The 26431-nt window shown below is 39.0% G+C and overlaps 1 protein-coding gene across 8 annotated transcripts in view; it reads right to left on the bottom strand.

Moving 5' to 3' along the window:
• The window catches only part of REPS1 (RALBP1 associated Eps domain containing 1), a 59619-nt gene extending 33793 nt beyond the window's left edge, over positions 1-25826 (bottom strand). For 7 of the 8 annotated variants that reach the window (XM_040060821.2, XM_040060823.2, XM_040060820.2 and 4 more), the window contains exons 1-3: positions 25572-25803; positions 9476-9599; positions 5461-5660 (exon numbers count right to left, since the gene is read on the bottom strand). In XM_040060821.2, coding sequence (XP_039916755.1) covers positions 5461-5660; positions 9476-9599; positions 25572-25724 — 477 coding nt within the window. In that variant the 5' untranslated portion in view covers positions 25725-25803. Of the gene's footprint in view, positions 1-5460; positions 5661-9475; positions 9600-25571 lie in introns of all 8 variants that reach the window. The other variant, XM_040060817.2, reaches the window with a different exon arrangement.
• Positions 25827-26431: the final 605 nt, after the last annotated feature.

The raw sequence follows: 26431 nt of genomic DNA on the forward strand, positions 1-26431 counted from the left end.
GCAATTTATTATCATAGCAAATGTTAATCAAATTATTTACAGTTATTTACTTTCCTTTAAAACAAACAAGAATTAAGGATCGGTGGGAAAAAAAAAAAAAAAATCACCAAATAGGACATTTGGTTTTTTCCTATGCAAAAACATAATGCAATTTTTTAAAAAACAATGCCAGCCAGGATATACTTCTCTGCTGTACAACGTAATGTTGCCATGACGCTAAGGCTCACACTTCTCTTTAATCCCCTACTGTTCTATATTCTTCCTGAACAGGTGGGAAAAAAGAGAATCACATGTGCAATTTCTACATGGAATCAGTTCTCATAAGACATTAAAATTACCACCTTATTTCATTTCAAATAAAATACAAAGGAAAAATAATTTATATTGTTCAAAGTATTCATGTAGTAGAAAGTAATTTCTCTATATATCTTTATCTTTTGAAATTGTTTGTCAGTTCTCCCAATTTGAACAGAACTGTATTAGTGAAAACAAGTAAAAGAAAGCAAATATTGAACTCCAAATATCCTGAAAAGAAATAAAGCCAAAAACCTCAAAATCTGTTTCAGCAGTACACAGAAAGTTTAGTACTCTACATAAACAGGTGTTAACATACTATCAAGTACCAACAGACAGACTGAATGTAGGCTTCTCCAAAATTACCCAAACTAATTAATTAATATGTAAGACCAGTTTACATTATTTAGCTTACTGGTAGCTCAGTCATTTGAGCTCATTTGGCTACCCACCTAATTTCTTTGGGAACTTTGAAAATTTTACTCAGCATCTGCACACTGTAGTAGATGCTTATTAGATCAGCTACTATTAAAATCTCACTTTTATAAATTCTTTTTAGTATTTTCAATGCAATTATATTTAAATATTTAAACCACTACCTTTCATTCTCCCTCCAGACAAACCTCAATAAAAATAAAAGCAATTACAACATTCTGTATTTTACTATGTTAAGCCACTTACTTTGTCTCTTTAAATGATTCCAGAAAATATCTAAATAAAAGCATGTTGGCATAAACGGTTAAAGCTGTCATGTTAAATCAAACTAATGAGGACATCTTCGTCAAAAACTAATCAAAAAATAAGGTTATAGCTATCAGGCAAAAATTACGTAGCACATCTTAAATAAGAAAAATATTTCACATTTAAAAACATTGTAAAAAAGCTTTTTTTTTTTCCAGACTGGAATTACAGAACTGAGACTTGAACTACTTGTAACTTGGATATTTTCGAACTGACAAGAAGTTACTAAAAATAGTATGTTAATTTAAAAAGGTGATATATGACTCTAAAGGAAGAGCCTTAGTGAAGACCAGTCAAACTAACTGGCATAAGGCAACACAATAATGTGCTAAAGGGACAATACTGTCCAGAAGGATTGTAAGCTCACAAGAGCATTATAAGCATACATGAGACAAATGAGATTATAAACCTTTTCCCAGGTCTCACACATCAGGTCAGAAGAAAACATCCTAACAAGAATTCCAGAGCCAATGAAGCCAGACATGATAACTAAAGAGCAGCTTTAAAGGTGTTGTGATCCAGGTTCTGATACCACCCAGCTTGCTTATGAGTTTGGTCAACAGATCCATCATGAAAAAAGATTTATGTAGAGATGGCAAATGCACTGCAGAACCCAGATCTCTGTAATCAAATGGCCTTCTTACCAAAGAACAAAACAGCTCCACTTGCAGCACTTTTTTCAAGGCAGGATGTGTGGTTCAGCCAATTGAGGAAAATGATAATTAAGCCAGAGACAAATGAAAAAGGGATCAATCACAGCATGAGAAATTATAGTGAATTTTTGTGATTTCCTCAACAAAGGAACTGTACTATATTTAACCTGAAGCTGAGCATACCTCAGCGGGGTGTCATACAAGATAATTCCAACAATGTGGAGATTAATACAGGGATCTAAGGTGTAAAAGAACTGGCTACAGAAGGGGCAAAGCTGGATTGTATTAGAATGGGAATTACAAGATTGAAGGGAAGTTTTTAATAATGATCTTGAATGACTGATTTGGACTTGAATTTGATACTTTAGTAACTGATTATGCACACTACATAGCATGCTTACAAATTGTTACAACAAATGTAAGGCAGCAGACAGATGGATCCCTTTCAGGACATAGAGAACAGTCAGCCATCAAATTCTAAGATGTAATATACACTTTTTCTTGCATAATGAATGTTAATACCAAAGGCCATAAAGAGAAGACTGGATGCATATGTCAAATATCAGATCCCTACAGTATGTCAAGTATGACAGATTTGCTTTATTCACAGCTGCCAAGGTATACAAGGTGAGATACATCAGGTTAAACCAGGAAAGAACCCTGCAAAATAGCATTAATACTGGTGATAAATACCACTTGGAACAAGAAATACAAATGTAGAAAAAATATTTTCAATAAACGCGAATTCAAACTGGATCACAGGCAGAGAAGGATTAAGGATTACTGGAAACTACTTTATGAAACTGGGACTATAGATTGTTTTGTCAAGCAAAACAGCTAAAGTGGAATGCAATACTTTTCCAGTAAATACTGCCCTGCAGCAAATACTAATGACAAAGTTGTTAAATGAACAGGCTGCGCTAAGTGGGAATTCCCACCATATTCCCACGAATATTCCTACTAAGGCCCTGGAATAGTTTTCCCCAACAAGGCCGGTGTGGAATAAAAGGCTTCTCAACAGAGAACCCTGATCTTTTAGAAAACTCATTCAATAAAACTTCTTACAATAATAAAAGGTTAGATTCAAATGACATAAGAGATCTTTTCCAGTTCTGTGCTTTTAAACAATTTAATACCAGGTATATTTTATCTGAAATTACCTATGCAATCTACAAAACAGAAGTGCACAGAAACAAACTACTGGCAAAACCTTAAAATAAGGTCACACTAGTTTTCAAACAATTCAAAGAATTGAAACGATCAAATTCTATCTGCTACAGGTACCAAATTTCTTCTCCTCCTAAGGCTGAACTGACATAGCACTAAATCAATACAACCTGGAGTGCCAGTAATATGCTTAATGCACCCACAGGCAGAGGAGTATCTTCAGCTTTACCTTTTATTTTCACCTGGATTTGTCAGACACGTGTTTTTCAGATGTTAAAGTCTCCATATCTACTGAAGCTAGATACCCCCTTTCCTGGAAAGAGGTAAAAGTAGCCTAAAGCAGTACCTGATCCACATCAGATCATACTTAACTGAAAAAACTATTTGTTTTTGGCTTTAACAGCAAAACACAAAACGTACCCAACACTGAGAACATTTAGTCACTCGTGAGCTACTTTCAGAAAACACAAAATTCTTCCTAATCTCTACATTGCTGCTTCTTCTAAGAAAGTTTTCAGTACGCTACCATTTTTAATAACATAGCTTCTACTATCAAGGTATAGACGTAGATATACACTGTGGTAGCAGACCTACGCCACCAAAGTGCTCGTATAGATGTCACATTGTCAGCACAAGTGCTCAAATCTACTTAGCCTTTGTTTTATAGGAATAAGAAATTCTGACAGAAGAAAATAAAGTATTTTCACCCGGTGTTTTAGCTCCACTAGGAAGTGCAGTTAACATGCTATCCAATGAGTGATGGCATCTTTCATTACTCAGCCAGTCTCCTAAAATTAGCTCTGCAGCTTCCATGACAGTGGAGCATGACTTCAGTCATCTTTTAACAATATTAAAAATATATAAACTTCTGCCCAAATATATAACCTTCTGCTATATTTATAAACTACAAAAGCTACACAAAATCATTTATAGCTACTCTTTGGAAACACGACTTGATTGCTATTTCCTGACTCCCTGCCTCCAAGTAAAGTTCATTGAGGGAAATGTTGAAAGAATGCATTGATAAAGAAATAGTTTTAGCTAGGACATCTTCAGTACACAATATACTGAATAAAATTCTTCTATGTAAATTATATGAGATATACTATGCATGACAAAGCTCACCAATATGGAAAGCTGCATATAAATGAACCAAGTTTTAAAGATTAAGATACCTTATGATTCCATACAAATAGTATTTCAGCCATAGCATTTTAAGAAATCAATATATTTTCAAGTGCTGGTCACAATCTCAAAGCTACAAAGAGTTTAAGAAAAAACAAACCCCAAATTTGCTAGTGGAGTATCTAATAAATACATTATAAGCTCCATGAGTGAAATATCCAAGCTTAACTGACATATTCCTCCAGAAGGAAGAGTGATCCCTAGGAAAATGACACGTTTTGATTTACTTGTCAGATGTCATCTCTTCAAACACTCATCACTCAAAAAGGTGTCATGAGAATTCAGAATCTGAAACTTTCGAGATTTTATATATCTGAATGGTATCTCCAGGTGAAGACAACTAAATCAGCAGTTTCCATGAAAACATGGATAAAAAGCTGTACTCATCTTTTATAAAATAATCCAAATAGAGTATTTATATGGTTAAGTAAGAAACCTGGGATCAAGCCCCTATCTCAGTTTACTTCTAATCTGGTATCTGAATATAATTGGATCAGTCTGGGCTATTTCCATAGAGACTAATAAATGCTTATGAGTGATTCCATGATTCCCAGACTGACTGAGGGACATTTGCAAGCTCCTTGATTCTTTACAAAATAAGCCCAGAAAAAACATATCACAGGAAAGAAAACAAGTCATTCAATACATATACCCAACAATACATATACTCAGCATTTGTACTCAGCTCTTGTTTGTAGAAAAGACAATCAGAAAAGATTTCCCCATGGAAAAAGAGCATCAAGACTGTTAACCCACAGAATTATGTATGAGAAGGCACAGAGTTGTCAGTCTTTACAGTTTTCATTAATTCAGACATCTTGTCACTGAAGACGACAGAACCAGTGAACAAAAAGTAATCAGTTTTCTCATTATTAAAACATAAGAAAAAGCTGCTTGAAAACTTCAGTCTGTTTTTCTGGTCCTCATTGTCTCTTGCTGAACAATAAAATGTGAGGCAGAGAAAAGCAATGGTGAGAATTTTTTCTAAATACAGTATTTCAGATTTGCACATATTTAAGCACATTGAAGGACTAGAAATTCAGTCTTGCATGGCATTCAGTACCACTATTCCAAATCACCACGAAGCCGATGGGAACTATTTAATAAATGAGCCATTAATACCATAATGACTACAACTATATATTTGCCATCCTAACTTACACACTGAATTTCTTTTCTGTCTCAATTCCTTGTCCATTACTGCCAATACTTTAAATACAGATTTTAAGAGTTCATTTAAAAATGTCTCCCATATGCAAGTATTTCAGGGGCAGGTAAGGTCTTTGTGTATAATATATTCCAGTATAATTTTTTTAAGAAACTGTATTGAAAGTAACCTAGCTTAGAAGCCCTATCAAACTGACATCTACATAGCAAAGTAGTGATTAAGAATGCCATTTAATCTTTTAAGTTAATTTACCTGTTGATCAGTTGATGTACGCTGCTGAACTGCATCATGGCTCACAGAGCCTTTTTTGACTTGTATCCTGCCAGGTGGAGGAGGAGGAATCACACCTGAATATGAAGCTGGGTTATCAGCATCTGAAGAATACAAGGCTGTGTGTCTTGACTCTTGTTCATTCTTTGACACAACAAATCTGGGAAGAGGGAGGTCCTTTACTGTTAAAAAAATAAAGCAGGACATTTATTATACCTATGCATGATGATTAAAAATAAAAACACTGTTCTATTTTGAAGTTAAAATTCCACATGTGACTCAATTCCTTACACACTGCGACTGCTGCTACAGTCAAGCCAACACCTGGGCAGCTGGAAAAAGCAAATACCTATTCTGCATCTGACTTCACGATTCTGCTACCCAAGTTCTGACTCTGGTACACAAAGACAACTTCACATTGCTCCATTACAACTTTGCACCACAACTGTACATTAAATGCAGCAGCAAGCAGATAACCTGGATTTAGCTCATTTTTTATTAGTTTTGTCAACACTTCATTACTGAAGTGCTTTATCTACCATTTCTAGCACATATAGAGAATTAGAATCTTCATACAGAATGGTTCATCATCATAACAAATGCTAAAGTACTGCAGTATATTCAGCATCATCTTTTGGTCAGCTAATGTCATGTTCATATTTACAGCAGATAATATAATCTAGTCTTATCATGGAGTGTGACTATTGCTTAAACACATCTACGCATACTTTTCTACAACAAAAGCTAAATTAGCTAATTAGGAATACTGGAAATACAACTAGAAACATTCCAATGTCACCTCACTTTGATATGAACAACAAAAATGCAAAGTTTCTACAAAATGCTAGGAAGCCCTTTAGCTTTATGTAACATGGATCAGAGTAGCCCAGCATAGAAATGAGACTATGTAAACCTTCAATTTCCCGCTGCAACAGTTCTACCATTTTTCTCTCAACTGCAATCTTCTCAGTGTTCCACTCTGAATAAACAAAATGTGAATTTGCGGTGCAGCCTACTTGGAAATTATGTCTCCAACACAAAACAAAATTACAAGCATGGCTCAAATTTAATTCTCTTGCTGACTGCTTACATAAATTACTTCTGATACTGAGAATGAGTCAGTGGTACTAAAACTGTATTAAAATACGATGGAATTATGAAATTGCATACTGTTTATTACATGAGCATTGCACCCCATGCTGCAGCAGGAAAGTAACATAACTAAACAGCAAATCACAGCCAGCCAAAAAGTGAAAAAGCCACTGCATACAAGTGAAAACGTGTATGTCTGCAAAACCAGGAAAATACAGACACCAGATGATCCAACCGACACAGGGGAAGTTTGCAACGGGCTGTGCCAGCACAAGTCACAAAACAGAGGACTCAAATGAAACACCAAATACTCTAATGTCTTCTTTAAAAGCAAGACTAGATAAATATAGGTTTGTTTAGCTGTACTAAGTTCCTGCGTGACTAACCTGCTATTTTTACCTCTCTCCTCTCTTTTTCCAGTAACAGCAGAAAAATCTCATTTCAACATTACAATATTTGTTACCATTCTCAATTACAAATGTGAGAGCTGTCATGAATGGAACTAACCCTTGATATTGAATATATTAAAGATTTCTCTGTACTTTTTATGTCCATGTACTTTCTAATATTTTCTTCCACCAAAACCTGCATTCTATGCTTAAAAAAATAAATATTGCTTTGAAATAGACGCTGCTTATTCAGGTCTCAATTTTTAGCTTCCTGGAAGGAAAATTTTCTGGGACTAAGGAACAACAGCTTTGGAGGCTTGCAGTATAATAGCTAACAGCTATTCTTACTCGACTGTTCATTTGACTAATCAAAAGAGCACTTAAGAATCAGTTGGACCACACTTATGTTAGACATAGTATTCAAAATTTGACTCCGTTTCCACTCAGCAACTCAGATAAAGCAAATTTGTCTACTGACAAGACACACGCCAAAAAGCAACAGGAGCAAGTAGGAAGGTGAAAGAAATTCCCAAGATAAAAGAATGAAGAAAATTAAGAAAATCAATGAAATATGCATAAAAGGGAGAGCTAAAAAGTAGATGTCCGAAAATATAAGCTTTAACTAATTTAAATTGTTAGTTTGGGATGGCTCTAACAGTTCATCCTCAAGGTATCTTGGAGATGGAACGTGGGCAAAACTAAGTTTGCAAAGCTCAGAATCATTTTATCAGCCTGCTGCATTTTAGTTGTTGAGTTGGCTGTTACAACAATGCTTGAATCATTCTAGAAGCAGGAAATTCATAGATAGGACTGGAACCACTGCAACCAAGGAAACAGACCATAGCTAAAAACAGTTACGGTAAAAATAAACGTTCTCTCTATTGCACTTTGTGTATTTTGTAGGCTTGGAACCAGCTACAGAAAATTATTCCTAGAAGTTCAGAAATCATTACAAGTATTTCTCATATTGTCGTAAATCAAGGAAATTATCAATGTGAAATTAAAGTTCCAACCGCTGTTAACTTTATAGCAACATATTTTATATCTTGAAAATTACTCTGTACCTTAATTGAATTCTTTCCTTCAAAATTCTTTTGATTTCTCTCTTTTTTTTTTTTTAAATAGAAAAGCTCCTTCTGTTTAACCAAGCTTATAAAATCCCTGCAAAAAGCCTACATATAGATTTGCCTTTCCCTTCTCCAACAGGCATCTGATGAGAAATTCCACAATTGTTTGATCAAGTTCCCGTTTTATCAGTATTAAGAGTTGAAGGTTCTTTTCCAGCTTTCTAATTTTAGGGCATTCTGCTACAACTTGCTAAAGCTGTAGATTAGCGAATACATCAGGAAAACCAGGGAAATGGTTTATAAACACACAGTGCCTTATAAACAGAAAGGAACTTGAATATTGGCAAAACGTTGACTAAAACAATGCCCTTTTCCAAAAAGCTACAAAACCCCATGAAAGCAGTGTAAACAGTTTGTATAAGCCTAGAATAAACATAACTGTGAAAGTATACACAGTGATTTCTTTTTTATAGCTTTGTCAAATACTTCAGTCATATCAGATTGTTAACAGTCTCCTTAACTGCTGTTTAATCTATGTCCTTTAGACACAAAAACCTCCTAAGACTTTTTTATTTATTAGCATATAAAAATCATACCATCATTCTACAGACATGAAATCTACTAGGAAAGTCACTTTAAGGCAAAACTGTGCTCGAAAGACATTTTTAACTTGCGACTTGTATACTATAATGCAAGGGCTATACTGCCTTAAAACTCATTCATCTTTCTAAATCTCTTTTCATCTTACAGAACAAGGACATGGATCCACTTATCTCATTTGGAAGGCTACAGGAGAGCCTCACATCAAGCCATCTTCTTCGAATAAGCCTTCCTCCTGTTTCACCTATTTCACCACCCACACCACAGCTGACCTTTGAAAAGTAGGGTAACAGGTGATTTGGCTGATAACAGACTTCAAAGATCTTTTATAGGTCAGGTTTTTCACTAGAAAAATCTTAAACTAATCTTCATATCTGTTCTTAGGAGGGGAAAAACTGTCAAACCAAGTGCAAAGAAATGTAATGTTAGAAAAGATAACATTCCTTTTGTCACAATCAAGGCTTCGGAAACCAAGCAGCTACAAAAGCAAATGCGGCATTCTTCTTCTCCTTCCAGTTTACATTACTTCTCTCATACTTTACTCAGAGGACACAGCGCACAATTTCTCACATCAGTAATCTATAGAATTAACGGTGCTCCTACAAAGTAGGTACAAGTTGTTCATTTGTCCTATGGTGAACACAATACCTATTCAGTGAGTAAGGCATTTCAACTCGTGTTTACTGCAGAGTAAGAAAACTCTCTCAGTCTCTCCACATTTTTAAATTAGCAACATGTAAAAAGACATATCACACTAATTTACAAGGTTACTCTGTAAGAATATGTGAGCCAACTACCAAAAATTGCATTGAGAAACTCAATCCCCACTCCCCCAGTCCTGTGACTTACCTGTATTTAAGCTTTCCACTCTTAGAGGGAGACCAGATTGGGCCACAGCAACAAGTTTCAAAGCAATGTAAAATTGACTTCTTCCAAAATAGCCAAGTCTTGTTGCACCACAGAGCTCCATAATCTGAAATAAAACACTGTTATTTATAGAAAGAAATTTTAAATACAACCGCTATACAGATACATTTCAGAGCAGCATGCCATGTTTTCACACATACTGACTGCGTCCCGCCCCACGATGATGACCTGCAATCTTACTGAAGGGCATTCAGCTTGTGCCAGGTCACCGACAAGATACTAAGCATGACACATTCCAAATCAGACTCTCTGAGCTAAATGATCCAGACTGCCTTTTTATCTACTGAGCAGTCTCACCTAGACTGCAATGCTCCAAATGAGACACAACGATGCTCTTGGAATACCACAGTGAAACACTTGTTGAAGTCAATGTAGATTGCATCACTGCTCTCTCCTCAACCACGGTTACAGATAATCTGGTGGACAAGTACTCTTGGTAATCCTAATTACTATTTTCACCTTCATATGCCTAGAAATGGCTTCTAAACAGACTGGCTCCACAATTGCTCAGGCACAAAACTGCAGCTGACCCAGCATGCAGCTCCCGAAATAAATCTTCCTTTACGTTCCTGAAGATGACTGTAACATCTTTCTCCAGTCCTTGAGACACAACCCTGATCTCCACAACTATTTAAAGAGAAAGATGGCTTGCAACAAAATTAGCTAGCTCTTTCAACATGTTCATAAAGATCTAATCCCATGGATTTGATATTTCTCTCAAGACCCATCATCTTTTTGTAATACTACTGGTATCTCTCCTTCAATCTCATCTCAGGCACAGGCGGCCACAAAACCTTGCCTGTGACCATCAGTGTAGAAAATCTCAGACTAATTTACATCCATGGGCATTAATTTCTGTCCCCATCCTTCCCACCTGAGCTCAGTCATGTTCCCTTGTTGGCAAACCTGGTCTCTTGTCACGTTCCTCAGTTTAGGAAGGACATTGAGATGCTTGAGCGCGTCCAGAGGAGGGCAACAAGGCTGGTGAGGGGCTTGGAGCATAAGCTCTGTGAGGAACGACTGAGGGAGCTGCGGTTGTTTAGCCTGGAGAAGTCTCAGAGGTGACCTCATGACTCTCTACAGCTTCCTTAAAGGTGGTTGTAGTCAGGTGGGGGTCAGTCTCGTTCTCCAGGCAGTGACTAACAGAACAAGAGGACACGGTCTTAAGCTGCACTAAGGGAAATATAGGCTGGATATTAGGAAAAAGTTTTTTACAGAAAGGGTGATAAAGTACTTGAATGGTCTACCTGGGGAGGTGAATGTGTTTAAGAAAAGACTGGACGTGGCACTTGGTGTCATAGTTTAGTTGAGCTTAGGGTTGGGTTGGACTCGATGATCTTGGAGGTCTCTTCCAACCTAGTGATTCTGTGATTTGCTCATTCTCGTAACTACTGGGACGTACTATTACTGGACTTAAGAAAAACTGTCCTCAGCTTTCAGAGGACACAGTTCTGAGTGCAGAGGAGCCCTATTTGCAGGCAAGTTCTAGCTGATGACATGAACTACACTTTCACATAGCAATAACTGAGCCACCCGACGCACAAGCTTTTAGCTTGTGCACTTCAGCACCACTGGATCAGAAAACAGACTTCAGTAACTCCACCCAATGAATCAGTTTATCAACTACAACTGAGCCAGATACAATTCAACAAAAAACTATTTGGTTATCTCCTTGCCATGCACCAGGATTCTGGAACCTCATGAAAATAAGCTGCTGTAAAACCTGTCACAGGACAGTGCAAGAAGTTGACGAACACTTAGTTCCAAAAAAGTCACAAGAGGATCAGCAGGTTTAGGGCTGCACATGCAGCTCAAATCCAGCTGGACAAAAACTACTACATCAATACAACTGTCTGTGCCTGCACTACACTTCACACACAGCCCCTCTGTTACTTCTATTTTCCCATTGTAATATTTCTGCAGCATGATGTCTGGAGAGAAGTCAGGGGATCACAGGGCATTTTCCAAAATCCATTGAATAAAACAATAATTTAATACAGTTGAACGCAAGACACTAATTTCAACAGGTTGGTTGGACTACAAAAACTACCACCACTAAAGAAGTGAGAGTGTAAATTGACAGATGACAATTCAAATCAAAACTGGTGCCAACAACATCTAAATCTTTACTCAACTGAATGCCAAAAATATATATATACTGAGCTTAAATAACAAGCAGAGCTTAAGCAGTGGAGATTCAAGAGACAGCTAGGAATCAAAACCAGTGTGACAGCAAACGCAAAGCTTTTTTAAAGCACTTTATGCTGGAAGACTGATGGAACAGCCACAACTTGACTACAGGCAAAATGGAAAAAGCTTGTGGATTCAGTGGCCTAGCACCAACAGGTAAGTTAACCAGACTTTCATGAGTCTCATGAAAAGAAGCAATGATAGAGGCATTTTGAGCTTATGGAATCATTAGGCAGTAATGGCTTTGCGCAATTTCAAAGCCACTGCTGAACTACAAATTAGCTTTTGTTGGAGCTTTAAAGTACTGCCAGATAGGAAAAAACCCCTCAGTTAAAGGCTAAATTAATAACTAAACTAAGTATGAGAAAGGAAAGTCAAGCATGGATTCAAAGTAAATATACATAAATACACCAGATGTAAGTATCAAGAAAAGCAAAAAGCTAAAGATAAAAAAGACCAAAAACCCACCCAATCCTCCCCCCTCAAAAAAGAATGCTCTTCTGCTGCTGAATGAGAGGTGTTGATTCCACTCATAGCTAGCTAAAGAAGTCCTCTGTTTCAAAAACAGAATATAACCTAATTAGAAACATGACTGAAAGTTGAGTAAAATCATTAGATGCAAACATCTAATGAAAACTCCCCTGCTGAGTGACATCATGCCCAAACATACACAAAACAGCGTATCTGGAAATTCCCTGAAGCAGGATTTAAACATGAAACAGGTATTAAGTTACACTGAATGGGGGAATAATAATAAAAAAATTATCAAAGGATTGCTTCTATGAGGTATAGGTTTAGAGCTTTTATCTGCTTAAGAAGAGAGCGGATAAGGAATTTCCCTAAACTTTTCAAGGAATGCAGAGCCATCTTCAAAACAAAATGCTTCGCAATTGTTTTAATCTCCTTAGGTATGAAGAACCTGAGGTCACACTACTGCAATTTACTAGAGTAAGGCAAACAAAGCTGTGAAGCTCCAGAATTGCTGAAAACCCCTGATACAAAAAAACAAAAACAAAACAAACAAACAAACAAACCCCCAAAAAACAAAAACAACCAAACAAACACCCCACAAAACCACACCTCTGTGCAGTAGCTGTGAATTATTAGATTGCATGCTCAGTCATCATACTGCAAAGATATAACAATGGCATCAGAAATACCAGGAGTTGGCAGAAACCAGACACGGCTGGGAAGCAGTAAGTTGTCAAAGGGTACTGTTTCAAGCAGATACCTTCTACAGCCCTTACAGGTTTCAAGTAAGAGGCCCTTGAACCTGGAGAGGTTTGTGAACCTTTACAAATTCCAGGTGAAGTGGAAAAAATAATTTCTCTATCAAATGCAGTGAAACACACTTCCCAGAACTCAGGAAATCTCTCCGGGAGAGTCTTCCAGAATATCACAGTCTCCCTGCCCCCAGGTTCTTCTACAAGGCAAATGAGGCTTATTATCTGTAAATATTATTCATGCAAAAGTACAACAGTATTTAAACAGGGTTGACTTCAATGCTAAAACAATAAATGAAGTAACATGCATGCCACCTACACGGTAGAGATAAAAATATTTCATCTACTTGAAGAGAGTTACTTAAGTACCTTCTGCTCCTTACCAGAGATGGAAAGAGGCAAGACCTGAAGACAGCTTTAGAAGGCTGGAAGTTACAACACACACGCTGTGCGCTAATGGGAGGGGGAGTGAACAAATTTAGAGGAGGACCTTTTGTATCATCTCATCCAAACTAGGACACTGTTGATTAAAAAAAGAAGTCTTACACCAAGAACATAAACATGAAAATTGCTAAACACAAAGAAACCCTACACAGAATCACAGAATAGTTGAACTTGGAAAGGTCCTCTGGAGATCATTTGTTCCATTCTCCCTGCTCAGAGCAGGCTCAGCAGGTTGCTTTGGACTGTGACCAGTTGGATTTTAATTATATATCTATCCAAGCAGGGAAACTCTACAACCTCTTTAGACAACATCTTTGAGTGATCATCTATACAGTAACAAAGTTTTCTCTTATGTTTAAATTTAACAAAGACCATGAACAACACCATGTCAACCATGCACCAGAAATACAAGTTTTCACATTCATTATATAACAGCTATTTGATACAAACTTGAGTTAAACCAAACTGTATGAATATATTTGCGCTCCAGTATTTCGAAAATTATTTTGAGTTTTACTGTGCATATTAAAAATAACCTTCAAACAAAAAACAAGCATGACATTAAAAAAGTTGTTAGGATACAAAAAAGATTAAAAATTAAATATAATAACTTGCTTCAGTTTTTTTAGTTAATAAAAATGTAACTGATAATGTATTTATTTTAGTTCACAGTTTAAAAGTTAAAAATGTGTCATATTGACAATGTTATTTCTGTATCTCATATGCAGTAGTTCATTGATGAGAATTCTAAAGCCCTCTGCAAACTGAAAACATATGACAGAATGTTATCCAGTTTAGAAGTTTAATGGCATACAACCTCAAACTGGGTTCTAGAACACACTGTCCTACAAGGATGCTCTCCCAAAGTCACGTACTTCACTCATCTCAGCTGCAACAAAAATTACCCACATCACTAATGTAATTCAGGTATGTGTAATGTAAGGCAAAAAAATGTTTCTTAATCATTGCTAGCAGAAAAAATACCCTGACCATCCCTACACACTGAAGAACTATGAAAATGTCCTTCACTAGTTTTTTTCTTAGCTTGAATACATTTCTTTCCTCCCAAGTCGTTATCTTCTAATCACATTATTCTGCAACTGCTGTTAGATCAATTCCTGTCACTTCATTTATTTCAATCTACCTCACTAATTGCTGACCGAAGCCTGGCACAGTTTTCCAGCTGCAGTCTTTCACCCATTGTCAACTGGACAAAGCAATACGGATTAGTCTGCTATTATTAGTCAGAATTTTTAACTTCTCTTCAAAAATCTCACTTAACAGGTATCTTCACAGATGCAACAGCTGTTGCACTGTGCAACAGGAACAGGACAGAGAACTGACAAAGATCTGTCTTTTGATGAGTTATTTTTAACCAAGTCAAGCCTCTGACCCAGTTCTTCACGTGGCTCCACAAAGCTTGGCACAAGGTGGGACACAAATAAAAAAAAACAATTGTAGACAGGTAAAATAAAAGAATGCCACTAAAAGAAACAGTCCAAGTATTGCTCTGAATTCTGTTTCAGCACATTGCAAACATTTAAACAGTCTTACCTATCCAAAGATCGTTTGCAAAATGCATTTGTGAAGGATAAAGAATACTGCTACATTTAATATTCAGTCAGTGTGAAGCAGAAAATGTTCATGTACTGCTGAACAGCAAGTGTAAAATTACTCCTAATATATACATTTATCTTATTAGGTACTTAGGCATTGTAGTAAATACAGTTAATCAGTTGATACTAAGAATTCCAAGGCACGGAGTATATTTAGGACATTGCTGTTCTCTGTTGCATAACAAATAGTAAGGTTTTACTGATTGTTCCATGAAGATGTGTCTCAGTCAATTCCACAAACCTGGCTTCAAAACACAGGCTTTGAAAGAAATAAAACCAATAGTGCTGGAGGACTTCCAAGACAACACATGCTCTCTGGGAGTGAACTATTTAGAGCCTCTTACTGTCTGAGCTTCTCCTAATACTTCTCCGCCCTTGATTTTCACACTGCACAGATCCACAGTGGAAGCAGACTGCTAAAACGCCATCGGGAAGAAAAAGCTACTCATCAGCTTGGACAATTAATTCTCTACAGATACTTAGAACTAAGATTTCCCGTTCCACAGGTCATTTCAGGGTCAAACATACATCTGCTTCAGTTAAATGAAATTTCAGAATTAATCACATCAGAAATAATTAGCTGTTCAAAAATGACCCAGTATTTTAAGGCTCAGAGGATTTATTCTGCCCCTGTACTTTGGGATCTGTTTTACAAGCATACCCACTCCCCAAGTACAGGCTGACAGGTTTGGAGTCATGCTTTCACTTTGTTAATAGAAAAGCAGCAAAAAGCACTGGAAATTTAAAACTCTGATTTATGACAGATAATAAACTCTTAACAAGTGAATATGCTAAACACCACACACACAAACGTCACAGAACTTTTATTACTGGGGGTGCTTTTTGAAAAAGTTATACTTTAGATAATTCCTGAACTTGACCTGTTCTGAAAGTGGTCAGCAACACCTCTTTTTCCTGGTAGCATGCAGATTCACAGTGCATTAGCCTCATTCATTAAAGACACTTCCCAATGCAGTCATAGGTTTTTTGATTTTTTCCATCTGCAATCAAAATTTGTGGTCTTACAGCTTCTGCAAAAGCTGTTATAAACTCTACACATGAATCTGACCTGCAGAGCCTCTCATGCAGAGCTCCATGGCTCTCCAGAGGTGCACAATTCCCTTCCGATTTGGCAGTACATGACAACCACCACCCATCAATCCACAAAGATGTGGCAGATGCACCCTACATGCAACTATAAGACCCTGTCTTAGAGGGGCCATTTTTCTAAATATCTAGAATAACAGACTGTCCTACTTGACTACAACTCAAAGAAAATATTGTCATATACCCTCAAAAACAGGGCAGAATAAAGAATTGTACACCCTTCTGATATGCTCAGTACCACCAACAAAGGAAAATACACATAGCCAGATGAACACTCACTTAAGAAGGCAACTACCATCCTCCCAAGTAAAAAGTCACAAAGAAGGCAACTACCATCCTCCCAAGTAAAAAGTCACACCTGGAAGACCTCAAGACAGAGTTGCTTGTATTAAGACTTTCTCTACTGCTGTTTTTTTGGGAGAGTAGGTGTTTATGAGAAAGACACTTTAGCAGAAATGGTAATAAAGCAGCCAGAAGAACTGGAAATTTAAAAAAAAAAAAAATCTGAAATAGCAGAAGACAGCCTGGAGAACTACAAAAAGCATTTCTCATTTTTGATGCATAAAGAGAGGCTCTTTTAAAGTGAGCTATTTTATGTACCTGTGTTCTGTTACTATGTAATTTTACATTACTGCTTAACCTAAATAGCTCCTCCCTCCCCTGCTCTCAGCTGCAGCTCACGATCCCTGAACAATAACTGCTGCTTATGTGCCTGGTCACACGACGTGATCTCTACATTCAGTAAGCCAACAAAAAGTTACTGTGTTAATTATTTTCACTTTTATTAAACTGAATCTGTCTACTGTACAACCAACAAACACCTCAGCAGAGCTTCAGAAATTATTTACTCAGAGGCTTCATTTACAATAAAAAGGGTACAAGTTTTTATGAACAAACTGCAATGAATCTTATAGCATACGTCTCTCTCTCAGTGGTCAATATCAGATAGAACTTGTTTTTAGGTTTGCAGTTTATGTTTTTGACAAGCAAAGCCTGAAGCAGAAACGGCAAACAAGCCCCAGCTGGCACACACTGAACGACATTCTTCGTTTGTAATCTTTTGAGGCACTTGGTCTTATTCTTGCAATAATTAGAAGTTCAACTGAATACTTAGGAATATTAACCAAGTTTGCCCTAACTTCATGTGTTGTTTGCTTGTTCTTATGGTTGAAATTTATGTGAGTAAATAACTTCTGAAGCTCTACTGATCTTCAAAATGTAATTCATCTCCCTTAGCATAAACAAATGAATGGAATTACTTGCATATAGTTATCAAGAAAGCATTTAGCTTCAGCAGGCACTGGAGAGATACTTCGCAGCTATTCTAATTGCGGATACTCCTACCATGCAGCATTAAGTTGAATATTTTTCCCATAATACTAAAAGCTGAAGAGAAGAGCATTTATACACACATTTTCATTCTTTTCAGAACTTCTCTGTAATTGAAGCATTCCAGTAATTGATATTCTGCACTATTAATTATTTTCTTTCTTTTTCAGTTTTAACATTTTCCCCACACATCACCTTCCATTATTATGCTAGAACAATACTAACAGAGAAAAACGACAAAGAATGAGCGCAAGCTTCTGGGGTTTTTGCTAATGTAAAATGAAGATTAAAGGATTCTCTGATCCCAGATTTAGTGGTCATGCTGTAGCCTGGACAAATAGGACTGTCCTGGTCTGTTCCTGTTATTCCTGAGCACATCTGTGTAAGTTTACCTGAAGCTAGTGAGTCCATTACTTCATACTCCTTTCCCATCCCAATCTTTTTTCCTCTGAGCATCAATCCGAGCACTGTTAGTTACTTAACTTTGCACTGCTCTCCTTCTCCCACTGAGGCTAAGATGCCTTAACGATGTGTCTATCAAAGTTCAAACAAACCTTGGTTAAAGTTCTAAAAACTGCACATTTACAGAGCTACATTTGAGACTGCACTGTTAACATTAGATCTTAAATTATTTAAGATGGTTCAAATCAGAAAAAACAAGTCATTCACACTATTGCAATAATAACAACAGACTTTTCTACAAAATTCCTAACTACTAGTCTGCAGCAGGAGTATGTCAGCACCTAATGCTAAATTTTACACAGCTCAGTCCTGGTCAGCCTTTTATGGGATTAAAGTCGAAAGATATATTCAAAACTGAGCCTGCTCAAGGTTCTGTTACCCTACTTCAGAAGCATTTTAGACATGAGAAGTCAATCATTCCAGAAATTCAGGTCAGACTGTCATCTTTTCCAAGTCTTTTAACCTCTCCAAACACAGTTCCTATACACAGTCAGACATGCCCAAGTTATGTTGTATTTTTGTATTAACAAGTGTATGAATAATTTAACTCTTCAGACACTAAACCCAGGTGGAAAAACAAGCAAGTCATGAACATGATCACCAACCCTGTACATTAATTTAGAAATAATGACATTGCTGGCTTAAGAATATCCTTATGGTCAACAGAAGTGCCAAATGAAAGAGAATAAGAGGGAAATATATTCTTACATTAATCATTATTGAAACACCAGTGAGAAAAATCTGATAGTGAACACAATTCTCCCACACTCTCACTTCTGACTTCAAACTCATTTAAATGAAGAGCAGAACTACAATCTGAAATCTAGGAATTCTACAGGAAGGATTAACCTAAACCAGCAAATATTTATGACAAAATAGGCAGGAAACTTGTCTGCAAAGACTACTATTTTGAAATCTAGAAAATACAATTGAAAAGTCATAGAGACTGCCAGCAAAGTCCTGTAATTTCACAGTATCTGCAGTAACATTTACTGAAGATTAGACTAAGATGAAGGCATGTTTGCCATTTTCACAGTCAGTGAAGTACTTAAAACTTTTAACACAAAAGAATCACTTTAACCGGTAAAAGATGAAATTTACAATTCATAATTTTGTACAGCCAACTTGATTCTATAACAGCTGTATTTGCCAAAGACCCTGATATTTCCGATTCTAGAATTCTATCCAGCTATGTCAGAAAGGATATTAATCACCCCTGCTGTCATCTGACAGCATGTTTAAAAAGAAAATAATAAACTGTTTTCAAACTAAGCCGAGCTGTGATACTTGAAATTATCTGAGTGCTGTGTTGGCATACAGAATTATGAAGGAATTAATTACTATGTAAGTGACTATACAGTACGAAAACCAATTTCAAAGGCACAAAACCAATTACACCGACAAATACACTAAAAACAAATATAAGGCTAATAGACTTAATCTAAAGTCCTGAAGTTTTGCCATTAACTTCCTGCTTTTTGTTTCAAAAAACAATGTCTGTTCTCTTCCTACATGCTGCTATGAGACCATTCCAACTAATTAACTGTAAAAAGAAATTACTTTTCAGCCCACTGTAGTCTCTTCGAAAGTTACATCACTTAAACATTTTTACCAGAATTCTGCAGAGATTCAAAACATAATTCACAGGATAAACAGCAGATTAAAAGCCATTCCTGGCACTAACAGAAAGTACACTCTTATGTATCTCATCAATACACAGAATCAAAGCTAACCTACTGCTCAGCTGAAAGGAGAATATTCTATTACAGTGACATTTGGAGGGAAAAAATAGGTGATTCACAAATCAGATATTTTTAACTGCAGATCCAGACACTCAAAACAGGTTTTTAACAACTCTTGTCTACTAAATGAGGACTGGGATACAGCATAATATATGCATGCAAACAGCTTTTACAGGAAAATATATAAACATGTAAAAATTATATGCAAATGAGGTAACATAATCATAAGTTTATAGATTCACAATTTTTATGGTGCATAGGCTAAAAAAAATACTACAGATTAGTAAGAAAATTGCTACAGTTAGAGGTATCTACACTGGAAGAATACCTTGATAATGACCTGTTGCGAATATTGCCTCAGAAGAAATCTAAAGTTATTTTAAATCTTTTCTATGTGGCATTTTAATAAAAGATTTTAAATTATAACAAACAAACGAACAACAAACAAACAAAAAACCCACCAAAAACGAAAGAAAGAAATCCACCAAAATTTATGAGTTGGATTAAAAAAAGTGATTTTTTTTTTCATTTGGGCTTCTTACAGACTAGTTATAGGTTAGTATTAGAAAGGAAAGCTTGGAAAGCTTAGAAAGCTTTTTTACACAGCATACATTTTTTAAAGATCTAGAAGTCCCATTATCTTAAATATACTCCAAATTCATATGACTGAAAGGAAGGCATGAAATTTGCCATATATAAGGAATTCTAATTTCTTACCCCATCAGTTCTGAAAGAAAAATAAATTCAGCAAATTAACATGCAGAATGAGTCTTCTGCATGTCTCTACCACACAGGCAATCCCAAGCATGCCCTGGCTCAGCTTCCATTCAAAGTTGGCATTTAGTAGACTCTACTGATTTGACAAACAGGTAGTCTTTCTGTAGGAAAAGTCACTGAAACAGTAACTGCAATAACACAACAATTGTGAACAAGCTGTTATTTTCTTAGATCCTTTTCTCTCTACATTCATTTTCTACAAAGAAGCCAACATTTTAAATCAAGAACCTGCAATTTCATTTTGCCATGTTCTGCCTATATATTATAATTCCATTAATTGTGCTGCCTGTAAGCAGATGAGCTCTGGCATTTGAGAAAAGCACCACTGCATCTTCTTTTCCCTCTGTCTGCCAAAAACTACCAGCCCAGGAACAACAGAAGGCAGCTTATGCCTGCATCTCAGACTCTGGACTTCTCAATGAAGCAGCTGCATCACAGGTACATGCTTTGTTACAGTTACACACTTTCTCACAACTTCCGATGTGAGGGCAGCAAACTCTGACAGAGTTGAGGCAGACAACCAGAGTGTAATTTTTTCCATCCATGAAACAAGAACAAGCAAAACTAACCCGTCTCTAAAGACTTCATAAAAAATTAACAAAAAGCTTGAAGGTGGCTAACAAGAGCCAAAGATAGCTTTACACTAGGTTTTTACTGGACTAATGGAAGCCTACTGTAGTTGAAGTAACTGGGAATAACTGTTCAATTCACCTGTCAAAGACTTTCTACCACTAAATTAGAAGTCAGGTAACACTGCTCTACAATGCCAGCACTGAAGATGACAGTTCATTCATTTTAGAGAAAAGAGATGCCAATACTCACATATTTGTAGTTTTATAATAATGTTGTATTTAAAGCAAGATGCTTTGACTCATTAATTTCAGATGAGTATCATATGCATCACTGACTTGCTTCTTGTCTGGTGAAGTTTCTGTGATTCATAACCAAGAGCACAAATTCAGAAAGCATTCTATGATTAACTCACCTAAGTAAGAATTCTACAGATCAAACAAATGGAACAGCTACTATATTAATTCCATGCACAAGTAATGAGTTCCACAGTACATTTTTTGGCTAATTTTAGCTTTTACAAGCAATTTCCCCACCACTGCAGAGACACCAAAAACTGACTTTATTAGCATACATACATGAGCATTTTAGGTCAGATGTGAAACAAGCCTTACAAGACAATATCCTGGAGCACACTCCTCCAATGCAGCCACTCCAGAACAGGCAACTACGTTTCTTTTGTATCAAGCCAACCTAGAAGATACACTAGGACTGTACATAATGAATCCCAGCTAACATTAAGTGCACAGGACCAGGCTGGAACTCTGCAAAGGGAAGCCCCTGAAGTGCATAAATATGGTGGATGACAGCTCCTCAGGATCACTGACGTTGTGTCACACTGCTTGCACACACAAACACCAATGCACATGCAAATGAGCCACAAGCTGAGGCAAGTGACGATTACATTTGACAAAACCTTCTAACTTTTGGCTGAAGAAGCTCCCTGGACCAGCTTACTCTCTGTTCAAAGGAAAGTCAGAGCCAGCTCCATCTTCCAGGGGTTTAAGCTAACACAAACCCCATGCCAGGTCACAGTTAAATATCCAATAGCTCTAAAACAAAGAAAGTTCTCTACTTCCCCTCTGTCAAAGAGTTTTCCTGCCTCCTTTCTTGTGCTAGCTTTGACATTCATTCAACCCCACTGTCACCTGACACAGAGTTATAACCAACAAAAAGCTGTGATTATTCTTCTGCCTACATAGCCCCTGATGCCAGTGTACAACAGCACTGGACAGGCACGAGTGTCTTTGCAAGATGGAACACATGGCTGAGGAAAGACAGGAGCACCTTTTTTCAGTGCCAACTCACCATTAGATTTTTGTCAGCTGCAAAGTGAAACCACGCCCTGAGAGTGATCTGAAGACTCATAATTGTTGTGAAGTAGCCGGACTTCTCACCCCAACACACATACTTTTATTTGCTCTTTTATGCAAGTCTTCTACCTCAATTTTTATTTCAGGGATGTGCATAAAAAAGAAGAAATGTTGGTTAATAGAGACCGGTGCTCTGACACTTGCATATTTGGCGTGGTGTTTTTATTCTGATAATAAAGCTGTCCTTTTGCAGATGTGTACAAAACAGAAATCTAGGTTTTCTTTTCCAGGATACTGTAGCTTGGTATACAACATCCATAACTGTCTCAGTCTTCTATATGTTCATTTATCCCCACTAAACAGGCAGCAGCATCCCTCAGAGGGAGAAATTAAATTGATTAGAAACAATGAGACATACATATTAACTTCTGCTCCTGCGAAACGGATCTCTCACAAGGACACAACTCTTTGCAGAAAAGGCTGCACATATATCCAGCCTTTAGACAACAGACTGGCAAGTAAAACACATTATGAGTCTAAAAGTGCAACTGTCAGACATTTTCATTTCCAATGGAATCAGTTCTGAACTATTCAAAGGTACCTACCAACCCACAGTACTGAAAAGGAAAAACTCGAAAGTAATTCCTTAGGACTATTTGGTCCCCTTGAGCTTGAAGAGCAACAATTTTACGCTATGTTTTGCACACCTACAAATGTACTTAGCGTTCATGTGACCAGTACTACACTTGCATTCCAGGATTATGTAAGGATTGGGTAACTGAATCAAGTTCACTTCCCCACAAGCATCAGGTGCTTCAAATGAACAGGTAAAAACATAGCACCCATGTGGTCAAAAGAAAATTCCATCACCCTCACAGGGTTTCTTTATTTCTTAAGCTATTCCATCTTGAGGTTTAAGTTACATAGTTTTAGCTTCAAATGCAATTTCCCTTTGAAGAACCCCAATACAATATATTCATGCCTGTGTTAACCTGGGGTAGAGACATACCTTAAGAAGAACACAAAATAACTAGACAATTAAATTCTTTTCGAAGTACAAGGTATTTTGCAGGTGACCAACTGTGATTACACAAGATACTCATAATGGGTCAAACTGCTAAGGGCATTTCAACTTTCTTTGTACTATTTACAGTCTCATTCCTCAGGCAATCTAATATCTTGTTTGCCATTTTAACTGCAAGGTTCTCCTTGAGATCACTACAGTGATAAGCCAGGTCTGCTTCTTGAGTTAATTTATTTAGGACCCATGGAATGACGCCGGAGTAGTCTCTCTTCTTTAGATGCAGTCTGCTTTGCAAAAACATTATCTAATCTCCTCTGCAAAAGATAAGGATATAATCTGTGGACAGTTGTTTTCAAAATTCCAGGTCTTTCCAAGTTCTTGCACTAAATTCCTGCATAAAATAAAAGCTCTAGCACTAGCTTACTGTACACTAATTCAGACAAGTTTTATGTAGAAGAAGTTTCTAAATACAGTGAAGATGTAAACATTCACTTTCCCTGAGATTATTTTTCTGAAACTGGTTGGCCACACACAAAAAGCAGCAGTGGGTGGCCCTTGAGAAACCTTACTCATAATACTGAGGATGCAGACTCTCCTACCATTAAGTCCAGTCTAGCAAGTCATCAAATAAGAGATTACTGGTTTTACAAGGAAGAACCATTTCTTATTCAGCCCTCTTCCACTCTGTTGTGTCTTAAACTCATTTCAACTAACCAAGCTGGGAGGCCCAAAACACACCAACAGTAACCCTAGTCATTAAGTGTTATCCTGGCACTGAATTTCAGTATCCTGCAATTTGTGTTTCTAGCAACAGTAAGTTTAATACTTTGTTAAAAGGGCTGCTTATCTCACTAGGCTGAGGATGAAACCGCATAAAAGGCAGCACGGCGTTCTAAATACAGCTTTACCCACAGCAGCTTAAAAGACTACGTAAACTTTAAAGCACTGAACAATGACACAGGGAACTGCAGAAGCAGCAAATTATTACAAATAGCTGTTCATAAGAATGGTTCACCGGGAATACATTCCTCAAATAATCACATACGCACACCAAAGCAGACTTTCCCTTTCCTATGCAGGTAGCTCTGCAATACTGCTACACATTTTAGAGAGAACCTGGCCAAGGAAGTGCTAAAACTGTGCACATACATACTGCAAGTATGGAACCTCGTCAGTCTTAACACCATATATCTTGTTGTTAGAAACATTTGGCTGACTACAGGTAAATTAACTCCTGCCAGCAAGTGATGTTCAAAAAAGACTGGCTTAGGCAAAGTGGACCAGTGTCAGTAGCTCCCAACGACACAAAACCAGATTTCCTTCTGTGCTGCTCTTCATCAGTGGATCGTGGGACAATCTCACTCGTCCCCCCAAAACACTCCGGGGTTCTCACGCTGTGGATGGCCTCTGTCGACACAGAGCATCTTCCTACCAGTTGCTGGACGCTGCCAGCAGAGACACCACCAGTGCCTTCCCAGCCCTGCAGTCGAAGGTACATAAGGGCAGGGGCTGGCACAGGGTACACAGCTCGCCGTGCCCCCTGCCCTTCCCTGGCAGCCGGAGGGGCTGAGAGGGCCGGTCAGACAACAGCTGCGTCCGACTGTGTCCAGCGCTGGGCTCCTCAATACAGGAATGACATGGAGCTAACAGAGAGAGTCCAGCAGAGGGACACAAAGGTGATCAGGGGTCCGGACCTCCCTGATTAGCACAGACAGACGGAGCTGGGACTGTTTAGTCTAGAGAAGACTGAGAAAGGAGCTCATTAATGCACATAAATATCTCAAAGGAGATGGTGCAAGACTCTTTTCAGTGGCGCCCAGCGACAGGATGAGGAGCAATGGCCATAAACTAAAGCACAGTAAGTTTCACCTCAACCTGAGTAAGAGCTTCCTTACACTGAGGACGGCAGAGCACTGGAAGAGGCTGCCCAGGGAGGTCGCAGGGTCTCTCTGGAGACACTCAAACCCCACCTGGACGCGTTCCTGTGTCACCTGCCCTGAGTGACCCTGCCCCGGCACGGGGCTGTACGAGATGATCTCCACAGGTCTCTTCCAGCCCCAAAGAGCCCGCGATCCCCGAGTGCTCGCCGGCGGGACGACCCCCGCCCAAGGGCTGCGGGCCGGGCGGAGGGGAAGGGCCGGGCCGGGCCGGGGCCATCTGGGCGCGGCGGGGCGGTGCCCGGCCCCGCCGACCCCCGGGGGCCCCGCGGCGGCGGCCGTACCTGCATGACCACGTCGTTGGGCAGCTGCGCGGCGCGGAAGAGCTCCAGGACGCGCCCGTTGGACGCCACCTTCTTGGTGCTCTCGGTGTCGCAGTAGGAGAAGAGGTCGCAGTAGTAGCGCTGCTCCGCCTCGCTCAGCGTCACCCCCTCCATCTTTTAACGCCGCGGATCATCCGCATCCGGCGGCGGGGCCGGGGGGAGGCGGCGGTGCGGCGGCGCTGGGGGGGGCACACGCGGGACACACGCGCCGCCGGCGGCCGCGCGCGGGCGGCTGCTCGCACCTTCCCCCCGCCGCCCGCCCACGCGGCCGCGCGCCTGCGCGCCGCCCCCGCGCCTGCGCGCGCCGCCGCCCGGAAAGGGAGGCGCGGGGAGCGCCCAGCGCCGCGGGCAGCCCGCCCCCTCCGCGCCGGCGGCGGAAGCGAAGGGCCCAGGGGCGGGGCTAGCGGGGAGAAGGCCCAGAGGCGCTCCCGCCGCCCTCGCCCCGCCCAGCGGCTCCGGCTCCATCTGCGGCGCCCCGGGGGCGGGGGAACGGCGGCGGTAGTGGGCGCGCCCCGGCCCCGCTCCGCGGCTCGGCCGTGTGCTGCAGCGCCCCCTGTGGGTGTGGCGGCGCGGGGAGGGCGGTGTGGGGGCGTCTCGCTCTCTGGCTCGGCCGGGACTGCACAGGCCCCCGGGAAAGCTGCCCAGTAAATCAGGGGATGCTCAGCTGCCCGACCGTCTCTCGGCCGTCCCCGCTTCAGTGGGTCGAGTGAGAGGCTGAGGCAGTGCCGAGTGGCTTCCCGAGCCCGCCTTCACAGAATCACAAAAACAATTAAGTTGGAAAAGACCTCTGAGAACATCGAGTGCAACATTTGACTGAACGC

The sequence above is a fragment of the Hirundo rustica genome, chromosome 3 (assembly GCF_015227805.2).
Source record: "Hirundo rustica isolate bHirRus1 chromosome 3, bHirRus1.pri.v3, whole genome shotgun sequence".
Lineage (NCBI taxonomy): Eukaryota > Metazoa > Chordata > Aves > Passeriformes > Hirundinidae > Hirundo > Hirundo rustica.